Source organism: Canis lupus, chromosome 23 (assembly GCF_048164855.1).
Source record: "Canis lupus baileyi chromosome 23, mCanLup2.hap1, whole genome shotgun sequence".
In the NCBI taxonomy this organism is placed as follows: Eukaryota; Metazoa; Chordata; class Mammalia; order Carnivora; family Canidae; genus Canis; species Canis lupus.
In genome coordinates, this window is record NC_132860.1 from 23,527,814 (window position 1) to 23,539,454 (window position 11,641).

Here is an 11,641-nt window from a genome sequence, read left to right on the forward strand (position 1 = left end):
TTTTACATTCAAATTTAGTTCTTTCTTTCAGAGAAAGCAAGACAATTGACATAAACTAATTGTGCTAGCTGGAATATTATCCTATTTTCAAACACAGAGAAATTGAGACTCACAAAATCTCCATGTTTAAAAGGGAAAGGGCTCTCAGTGGGATGTTTCCCCTACTGTAATGGAACCCTATATTCAGAAGAATAAGCACTCAACACCAATACAGAGAGGAAACATTAAGATTTAAAAACATAAATCATTCTCCAGAGTTTGTACCTTTAGTAGTTGTAAGATCTCTTGATATGAGGAACATTTAAAAAGATAATCAACCTAGCATTAGGGTCAAAATTAACTTCTTTCAGCTACATCCATACCCTCAAGAACTAAGAAAATAAGAGACTCTACTTTGAGGTGAAAGTATGGATTACACGCTCACGAATCTGCTTTGTCCTCACACCATAGATAATAGGATTGAGGGCAGGTGGGAAGACCACATAGAGATTGGCAACCAGGATGTGGACATAACGGGGAATTTTTTTGCCAAATCGGTGGGTGAGGAAGGAGAAGAGAGAAGGTGTATAGAAAACACACATGACCCCAACATGTGACCCACATGTGCTCAAAGCTTTGTGACGAGCATCTTGAGATGGGAGGCGGAAAACTGCTCGAAGGATGTAGGCATAAGAGATTCCAACTAGCGCCACATCCAAAATAAGAAAAGAGGCCACAAAGAGTCCATAAATGGCATTAACTCTAATGTTGGCACAGGCCAACTTGGCAATGCCCATGTGCTCACAGTAGGAATGGGCAATAATTCGTGTCTCACAGAAGGGCAGACGATGGGTTAGGTAGAGAATGGGCAACATGAGCAGGACAGGGCGCATTATAATACCCACCCCAATGCCTGCTAGCACTCGGGGTGTCAGGATGGTTGTGTAGAGGAGTGGTACACAGATAGCCACATAGCGGTCAAAAGCCATAGCCAGCAGAACGGCAGACTCCATTCCTGTAAAAGTGTGTATCAGGAACATCTGAGCCACACATGTTCCAAAACCAATTTCATGTGCATCAAACCAGAAGATACCCAACATTCGGGGCACTGAGGATGTGGAAAGGGCCAAATCTATGGCTGATAAGATGGCCAGAAAGTAGAACATAGGATCCCGCAGAGCACGATCAGACCAGATGATCAGCAAAATTGTAGCATTGCCCAACAGAGCCATTAAGTAAATGGAGCAAAAAGGCAGGGAGATCCAGCCATGGGAACCCTCAAGTCCTGGAATGCCTATAAGATAAAAGGTTTCTGGGTGGAAAGTGGAAGTATTTGTGTGGAACATCTTGCCACTGATGAGAAGAGAAACGGTTGACTATCTCTAGAAGGAAAAATAAGAGCTATAAATGCATATCTCAAAACTTTCCAGTAGAGTTAATTTTTATCTGTAGTTTTATTATTATAAAATCTAATACTAAAACTTGAGTTCAGAGTAATATGTAGGCAAAGACTGAGCCCCCTTCAAATGGAAGGAATATTAACTTTATGAAAGGTATCCCTCTCAAATTTTGGACGATAATATCTTATATCGATTTGCTGAAACTCCATATAAAACCTGGAATGAATTTTAAAAACATAAAAGGGCTTATATTTACACTGAGAAATCAATCTTCTTTGGAAACAAAATACACTTTACCTAAACACATCAACACAAAACCACAGAACAACTGAAAAAAACACTTGCACACAGAATATGACAACATAATAAGAATATAAGTGTATCTAGACCTATAGAATGATAGAAAAAACAGCAGGACTTCTTAAACCAGTTTGAACAGCATCAGTTATTAATCCAAAATGAAGAACTGTGCTTCATTAATGCATCCCTCCATATTTACTCATATGCTCCCATAGACATTCTGGGCTATATCTCAGATATAGTAAAGTTGCACAAAGATGAATAGACACATTGTACTGTACCTCAGATATGAAAAGAGCCACACAAAGATAGGAGGGCAATGCAGATGGAAATCACCTCCAAGAGAGAAATGCATCCCTTTCCTCTACTGTTCTCGTGGGAATTAATTTAATAAAGAATCCCAGTTTCTGTCAGTTGCCAAATTCTCAAAAATTCCTCAAGATACCCAACAATTCTCCCCACCCTTGTATGTGTGTGAGGGAGAGGTTTGGTTGAAGAATAGTGAAAAGGTGTATTCAAAGGAGAAGCTTTGAGAGAAGTAAAGATTTGTTTCCAATGACAATGATGGTGGTCAACACCAGGCTTAAGAAACCCGTGCTCCTGATTCACTACACTGTAGTTATGATTTCTTCTTCCCTCTCTCCTTCCTTCCCTCCCTTCCTTTCTTTCCTTCCTTGCCTTACTTCCTTCTTTCTTTCTCTCTTTCTTTCTTTCCTTCTTTCTTTCTTTAGGAAAAAAAACCAAGCAGAGATAAGATAGTACTATAGAAAAAAGAAGGAAAGGATAAAGAACTATAGGGCTAGAGGGAGTAAAAAAAGAAGTAAAAAGGAAAGAAAAACAGAAGGAAGATAGGGAGGAAGATCATCTCAGCTCTAATTGACTCCTGAGAAAAGTGACAAAGACCAAATTTGAAGAAATATGTTATTAATGACATTTTAAAAATAGAGGCTCTCCAGCTAGTTTTAAGTCCTGCAAGACTGTACATAATGTTGTTGTTCATCTGCAGGCTGCTTTTTTCTCTGCTTCCCTCTTCGTAATCAATTTTATAAACCTACACTTAACTCTGGGCCTCTGATGAGCATATTTTTAAATTATTATTATGAAAGATCATACCCTAATGCACAATTATCACTGAGAATTGAGCTCATTTATAGCACAAATTCAAGTTCTTTCTACAGAGGGTTATTTTAAAAATTTAAGTTGTCTCAGTATAATCTAGTAAGGACCTCTTTCAATCTGGTAATCTTTCTACAGTAATGAGATACAATATATCAGCTTAATAAATTCAGTGGTAGCCTGTTCCTTAACTATTAGACAAGACTCTGATCATTATTCATTTCCATCAGGCATTTAATAAGAAACTCACCTCCAGCAGGACTAGAGCTAGAGAGCTCTGGTATATCTACTAAGGGGAATAAGGCTTTATACTACCCATATTTAGGGTCCTTGGTGGCCTGAAAACAAACCCAACTCAAATTCCCTGCATGAATCAGAACTAATCACCTGAAAGTCTCCTGAGGAAGATCTCATTCTCTGCACCTGGGATAAAGGGACTGATGCAGACATCTCCCTCATTCCTCTCCACCTAACACATCTTGTCAATAGACAAGAAGTCAGAGACACAAAACTAATGCTACCAAATGTATTCATATGAAATATGAAATGGGGGTTCCTGGATGGCTCGGTCGGTTAAAGTTTGACTGGCTCAGGTCATGATCCTGGGGTCCTGGGACCTAGACCCGAGTTGGGGTCCCTACATTCCAGGGAGTCGGCCTCTCCCTCTCCCCCTGTCTCTCCCCCCACTCGTTGTTTATGCTCTCTCTCTGGCTTGCCCTCTCTTTCCCTCTCAAGTAAATAAATAAAAGCTTAAAAAAAGAGAGAGAAAGATGTAATGAATAGAATCTCCTACTGAAAAAAAAAAAAAAAAAAGAATCTCCTACTGTGTAAATTTTGCAACCTGATTTTTATTAGCTATTATAGAAATGCAGATTTAGAACATTAATGAACAATACATTTATCTCCCCTCCCCACACCCATTTCTTAGCAGTCTCTATAATTTATTAATATATCATAGTTATCAAATAAGACAAAATTTCTTGTTTCTTTTCTTTGTAGTGCTGGTCTTACTGGCTTTAACTAAAAGTCAATAAATTAATTTAACAGAAAAATAAAATAACATAAAATGTATTTGAAAAGACAAAATATGTGGAAGCCAAAGAAAGGATAGATGTTACCCTAATATTACAAGATACAAGTCAAAATGTATTTTTCAACATAATGAATAAAAGATAAAAGTGAAATGACATTACTTAGTCATAGAAAAATATAAAAACACCACTTACCAAAGTTTCTATTAGAATGGTGATGCAGTAGGAAAATCATTGACTTGGAGATGATATACCTATTATATATATATATATATATATATATATATATATATATATATATATATTAAGCCCTTATATTAATAACACATTAAAATAGTGTATTGGAATTACTATAAGTCTACAGAGAAATGACAACTGAATATAAAATTATAAGAGCAAAAACTTATTCTGGCACTTTAAAGGAAAATGAAAATAAGGATTTACCCCAAAGATTCAGATGCAATTAAACGCCGGGACACCTGCACCCCGATGTTTATAGCAGCAATGTCCACAATAGCCAAATGGTGGAAGGAGCCTCGGTGTCCATCGAAAGATCAATGGATAAAGAAGATGTGGTTTATGTATACAATGGAATATTACTCAGCCATTAGAAATGAGAAATACCTACTATTTGCTTCAACGTGGATGGAACTGGAGGGTATTATGCTGAGTGAAGTAAGTCAATCGGAGAAGGACAAACATTGTATGTTCTCATTCATTTGGGGAATATAAATAATAGTGAAAGGGAATATAAGGGAAGGGAGAAGAAATGGGTAGGAAATATCAGAAAGGGAGACAGAACATAAAGACTCCTAACTCTGGGAAATGAACTAGGGGTGGTGGAAGGGGAGGAGGGCAGAGGGGTGGGGGTGAATGGGTGATGGGCACTGAGGGGGGGCACTTGACGGGATGAGCATTTGGTGTTATTCTGTATGTTGGTAAATTGAACACCAATAAAAAATAAATTTAATAATTCCAAATTATTAAAAAATTTAAAAAAAGAAAATTTTTTCATCACTTTTACTTATCAGAAAAATGTGAATTCAAAGTACAGTGTGACACCCTGCAACCTCTCCAGTATGGCCGAAATTAAGACTGCTAATTCTAAGTATTCTTCATAATAAGGAGCTTCTATGGACCACTTTGGAAAATGGAAGTGTCTATGTATTCTAAATATTCCCTATGTACCAGCAATTACTACTAGGTAAATGTTCAAAGCAAATAAATGATTGTGTTCACCAAAATACATATACAAAAATATTCATAGGAGTGTATTCAGAATAGTGAAAAAAATCAAACAAGTCAAATTATTCAACAATAGTAGACTACATTATTGGGTTTATTCATTAAAGAAAATACTATCTATGAAGAAATAAAACAACACATAAATAAAACAATAAGAAGCAAACAAATGGAAAAAAAGAAACACAACTGAACTATTGTTATATGCAAAATGGATTAATCTAACAGAAATCTTTTTTTTTTTTTTTTCTAACAGAAATCTTGTAAAGATAAAACCAGACACGTCAAGTTGTGCTCTTAAGATTTTTACACTTGATTGTTTTTATGTGGAATTTTGGGGACAAGAAACAGGAACAAAAAAACAAAAAACAAAAACAAAACAAAAAACCAAGCATTCTATACGCATGGATTAAAAGATAAATATAAGGGGTTCCTGGGTGGTTCAGTCGGTTGAGCATCCAACTCTTGATTTAGGCTCAGGTCATGATTTCAGGGTGGTGAGATTAAGCCCCACATTGGGTTCTGTGCTGGGTGTGGAGTCTAGTTGAGATTCTCTCTCTCCCTCTGCCCCTCCCCCTGCTGTGCTCTCTCACTCTTCTCACAATAAGTAGATAACATCTTTAAAAATATATTTTAAAAACAAGAAAAAATAAGAAGGAATGAAATGAGTATTAAACATTTCTGTCAAGCACACTTAAAATTACTTAGTATAACAAGGCAAGTATCTCTGCTCAGAAGTTCCATCTCATATACATTAGGTGTTATTCCTTTTTAATCCTTTATCTTTGCAATAATATTTTCTTCACCCGGTCATAGATCTGCTTGGTCCTGACTCCATATATGACAGGGTTGAGCATTGGTGGCACTATGACATAGAGATTGGCCAGGAGTATGTGGATATAGCGGGGAACATTTCGGCCAAAGCGATGTGTCATAAAGGAAAAGAGGGCTGGTGTATAGAAGGCAAGAATTACACAAACATGAGAACCGCATGTGCTGAGGGATTTGAGTCGGGCTTCACGAGAAGGAAGACGGAAAACAGCTCGCAGTATCTGAACATAAGAAAGGACAATGCCTATGATGTCAAATACTAGATTACAAATTGCACATAAGCCATAAATAATATTGATCTTGATGCTGGCACAAGAGAGACGAGCAAGACCCATATGTTCACAATAGGTATGGGCAATGACACGATTCCCACAGAAGGGCAATCGCAAAATCAGAAACACAAATGGAATCACAGAAATAAATGCCCTCACTAACACACCAACACCAATCACAGAAACAACCCTGTTGGTGAGGATGGTGCTATATCGAAGTGGGTTGCAGATGGCCACGTAGCGGTCATAAGCCATTGCCAACAGGACAGCTGACTCCATACCAGTGAAGTTGTGGATAAAAAACATCTGAGTGAGACAAGCATCAAAGAGTATCTCCCTGAGACTAAACCAGAAGATTCCAAGCATCTTGGGGATGGTAGTTGTGGACAGACCCAAATCAATAGTAGCCAACATGGCTAGGAAGTAGAACATTGGTTGGTGTAGGCTGCTCTCAGCCTGGATGACAAACAGAATAGTGAGGTTTCCTAGAAGTGCAATCATGTACACAGCACAAAAGGGAAAGCCAATCCACATGTGGACTGTTTCCAGTCCTGGGATACCCAGCAACAAGAATGAAGAGGGATGAAACTGGGTGTCATTGGGAAGGGGCATCCTGCTTGGTAATGCAAATGTCCATATTCTTACAGATGTGTGTTCACCAATCTGCAGGACACTGGGTAAAACTCTGCAACGTTTTAAACCTAGAGAAAAACAAAAACATCATACAATTGTATACATTCTCTTCGTCAGTTAATTCACACAATCAGAAATACACAAGTAGAAATCCATATAGAGCAATATGAAGAAGTGAATTCTCAGCAAGAAGCCCTTGGAAGAAGTACGCAGTGGATTGCAATAAAACATTTTACATAATATATTCATCTTTGTTAGCACCTTTCTTTTCTTTAATTTATAGTGGTCTCACCACTGGTAACATGCTAAGATTTTGCCTTAATACCTATTTCATTAATTACCTTCTATCATCATCAATATAATTTACTTTCCATTTTTGGCATATATATGGGGATATGCCAGTATCTGTAAATAGTTATTTCTATTAGTTCCATTTGGTTATATGGTAACATATAGGTGTGACTTTATAAGGTGGTTAACTAACACAGAATCATTAAAATGTAGTCTAAACTATTAAAAACAAGTCGATGGGATTAAAATCAATCCATTTGTTAATATTCATTCATTATTATTACAAAATAAGAAGTAATTGTGGTTAAAACAGCAGTAATTGCCATTCATTAAGGTATTGCCTATTTCCAAGTTGCCAAACCTGTGCCATTATCAGCTCTAAGCTTTATAAACATATGTAGAGAAACATGGTTACCATATTTTTATATATGTATCTGAACCTAAAATAGTTCAAAACAATTGTCAAATGCTTGAAGTGCTTATAGTTACAGAAGTGCAGAGAGTAGAGAAGAAACAATTTAATCAAAATGGAAAGAGAATGGATAGTAAGGAAAAGTCATGCCTCAGTCATGTCAGACACACAGGTTTCCTTTGTCCACTCACAGTTACACAATCTCTTTTTAAACTCATATGCATTGGAATAAGAGATATCAGTGTCTTCATTATAAATTTTAATAGTTTAAGATACATGACAAATATCTTGAAGAAAAGACTAGATGGCATATTCTGAGTGAGCTGAATGGATCATTTTCAAAGTTACTCAAACGGTTCTTACATATTTTCATATACCTTATTTATTGCAATTGTTAGGGTATTTTCAAAGCATTTGATCATTCATTACATTTAATTGTTTTGTAGTGAAAAGTGTCTTTTTATCATTTTGTATCATTGGAGGATTCCAGAGGAGCAGTACTAAGGATGATCACAGTTTCAGTAAGACAATCAGGGTATTTACCAGACATGGTTATATGGAAAGCAAAGCCAAGAGTGCCATGCCCATGATAAATGAGTAATAGAAGGCATAGTACACTATGGGTAAAGAAAGCTGGAACTCTAGAAAGAAATGGTAGACATTTGAAAAGAAAGGAAGCAAAAAACAATAGATCTTATTTGTAGGAGACACTGTGAAATGACCATAAGAATAAAATCTTTCTTCTATTGTGTTCTGGGCAGATGATGGAATAATGAATACTCTAAAAAGGTGTGATGTGAACAACGCAAGTATAAAAAGTATGATTCAATTATGAGGGCTTAATTTTCTGTGATTTATCAATGCCAGTAAAGTGCCAATGGCAGATTATCTTATTAATTTTTTTGTATTCCTCAAGAACATCTCTGAAGCTCAGGAATGTACGCAGCAGTCTCAGAAAGCTATAAAAACCATGCTTTCCTTTTTTCATCATACCCATACATAATAGATTCTCAGTAAATAAGAAAAGTACTTTACTTTTAGGTACAGAGGTCATCATTAAAGGAAAAAAAGAAGTTCCATTTCTGTTTTGTTGTTGTTAATAGAGAGGTAGATAATATGTTCTTTGTTAAAAAATAAAATAGTGGAGAGAAATAAATTAGTGTTTCTTAACTCAGATAATTATATCTTACAATGAGGCCTCAGTAGCTAGTGAAGCAGAGAGGCAGTGTTATGAGTAGCCAAGTAGAAATAGTTGGGAGACAGAGAGAACAATGAGATTTGGTAGTTGTCTGTCTTATGTTATTACCAATTAGTGAACTGGCTAGATCGAAACTCGGATTAACTTTGTATGGTGATGGATACTAACCAGTCTTATTGAGGGGATCATTTAGCAATTATACATCATATTGTACACCTGAAACTAATATAATGTTCTATGTTAATTATATCTAAATTCTTTTTAAAAAATTAAAAAGAAAAAATCTGAAAAGCATCTTCTTCCCCTTTCATATATTAAAAAAACTAAAAAGTCCACAACGGATTCTACTTTTCCGATATCTTTAAAATCAGTACATTTGTCTCCATCTTAATGGGATCATTTTGGGAATTTATCACAACACAGTACTTTACAGTGCCTAAAAGTATGAGCTCCTCAGTCTGACCAATTGTGTCGAAACCCAGCTTCATAACTTATTCACTCTGTAATCAAAGGAAAGTAACAAGTACTTTTCATCTATAAAATAGAGGTAATAAAAATAAAAACCTTAAGTACGTTGTTAGTTTTAAACTGATAATTTCTTAAAACACTCTGAGCCATGTTCCAAAGATACTAGTTGTTTATCCTTCCTTAGATATCAGACAGACTGATTTTTCCAAAATGCACATTGAATGGAATCAGGCTAAAATCCAAATGCTTTCACCAGGACTAGATGGTTTTTCCTAACATGATCCTACTCCTTCTCTAAGCATCAGTCTTAATCTTTCCACCCAACTTATCCCACATCTCTTCTCTTCCTTTCCTATCCCCCTTTCATTCCCTTCAGCCGTCACTGTGAAGTAAGAATGCCCTGTGAGCTGGGATATGGGAAACTCACCACGCCGAGGACCAGGATGCAATCCTGTCTCTGTTTTATCTCAAACTGCTCAGTCTTTATGAGGATGCTGCTCTTTGCCGGGAGGGGGGGGGGGGCAGTTTTCAATAGAAAATCCCCTAGAGCCAATTTTGTAAAAAACATAAGGTCTTTGAGGATTCTAGTGTCTAATTCTGATTCAAAAAGAGAACCATTAGGGGTCCCTGATTTCTAAGGAAATAAAGGCAGAAGAGTGAGATTTAGGTCAGCAAAATGACAGAATAGGAAGACTCAGCACTCCCCCCAATACAAAAACACAGATTTAACAAGCATTAATGAATGAAAAGACCTTTATGAGAGGACCAGAATTTGGATGAGAGATTACAGGACCCTGGCCGGGCATACAAGAAAAGACAAACTGAAAAGGAAAAGAAGAAAAGTTTCACTTTACCCACATCCCCTTTTCCCCAACCTAGTACTGTTCTGTCCCAAGGGAAATTCCCTCAGCGCATGAGTTCTCTCATGGAAGAAAGAAAGGGCAAGCTGGCCCTGAGACGTGCGTGTTTGTGCGTGTGTGTGTATATGTAAATGTGTGTGTAGACACATATATGTATTCATACAAACATAGTCAGTTCTCATTATTTTCAATAGCTTTGTTCTATAAAGTCACCTTGAACACTGAATTAGACAATTTGGTGCCATTGCTCTTAAAGGAAATCCAGAGTAAGTTTCCCAAGCCTCTTGTCACAACATTTTTGTCAATCAATCAATACATAACCTTTTTTTATGTGTTTCTGTGAAAAGATAGCTCCTTTCATACATAGTTATTATCATAGTTTAATCATAGTTCTTGATTAATCATAGTTCATAGTTAATCACAGTTCATAATTAACTATAGTTCACAGTAAATCGTAGCTCATCATAGTTCATAATTAATTGTGCAGCCTTTACATGATCAAAAACCAAAAAAAAAAAAAAAAAAAAAAAACAGAAGCTCTGGAGTCCACTTGTGTTTCATTCACCAACATCTTTGTACAAGGGAGTCTCATCAGTGTTGAAACTTGTTTTCTACATAATCCTTTTCCGGAACACTTAATAAGCATTTTAAAAACTTTTCTAATTAGCAGAACCTGCCTAGACTCTAAGTTTAATATTGTATATGATTTGTTGCCTTTTGAAATGTGCTGGCCAGTCGGCATTAGCCTAGAAGAGCTTGATTTTTTTTTTCTGACTCTGGGTAACGTAAATGTAAATATCTTTGACTTTGCCACAATGTTGTCCACTATACTTTTTGTGGAGGCCGAGGAAATTAAGGCCATTCCACCTTAAATTCAGGTTAGCACAAGTACAGCCATCTCAGGCCCCTGTGAATAAGAGCTGAATTTTACATTACTTCAGTTACAGGGAAAAAACAGTTTACAGCTTAACGCCCTAGAAAGCCTCATATTAGAATAAGAACAGAGCTCAAGCCAGTGGCAGGAAGCCCCAAATTAGAATGAGAACAGAGCTCAATGCCAGTGGCAGAAAGTCCCATATCAGAATGAGAACAGAGCTTAATGCCCTTGAAAGTCCCATATCAAAAAAAAAAAAAAGAAAAAAAAAAAAAAGAAAGTCCCATATCAGAATGTAAACAGAATTTGAGAAATTCCTCCCCCCTTCTGGAGGTCCCTTAGACCAGCCCATAAAACTAAGCTGGAACCTACCTCGGGGTCCAAGTCCCTGCTCTGCTGTGTCAGGTACACTTGGACCCAAGCTCGAGCTTGTAAATAAACCCTCATGCGCTTGCATCGATGTGGGCTCCTTGGTGGTTTCTGGGATTCACAATCTTGGGCACAACACTTTTATTAGTTGTCATCTCATGAATCCATAAATTTAGCCTCTTTTTAATCTTTTCCATATTCCTATCACATGCTACCAATGTTACTTTAGTACTTTCCAGAGTGAGTTCATATACAGATAGATGAATTTCCCCTTCCTTTGAATGGTTATATCATATTTTTGATTCATTAACTTTGAACTCACAAGCAACAGTGCTACAACTCACACCTGAATGAAGTTTATCCAA

At 36.6% G+C, this 11,641-nt stretch overlaps 2 protein-coding genes across 3 annotated transcripts; both read right to left on the reverse strand.

Moving 5' to 3' along the window:
• Positions 1-389: 389 nt before the first annotated feature.
• Positions 390-1,325, reverse strand: LOC140615527 (olfactory receptor 52J3-like). Its single transcript, XM_072795393.1, has one exon. It carries the CDS (start codon positions 1,323-1,325, stop codon positions 390-392), a length of 936 nt encoding a protein of 311 aa, XP_072651494.1.
• Positions 1,326-5,847: 4,522 nt separating this feature from the next.
• Positions 5,848-11,431, reverse strand: LOC140615528 (olfactory receptor 52E2). Of its 2 annotated transcripts, XM_072795395.1 has the most exons (2): positions 11,411-11,431; positions 5,848-6,759 (listed from the first exon to the last, which is right to left on the reverse strand). In XM_072795395.1, the coding sequence occupies exons 1-2, from the start codon at positions 11,429-11,431 to the stop codon at positions 5,848-5,850; spliced, it is 933 nt and encodes a 310-aa protein (XP_072651496.1). The 2 variants fall into 2 exon arrangements, with proteins under 2 accessions (XP_072651496.1, XP_072651495.1); XM_072795394.1 differs by lacking the exon at positions 11,411-11,431 and having other exon boundaries at positions 5,848-6,783.
• Between the last annotated feature and the right edge of the window lie 210 nt (positions 11,432-11,641).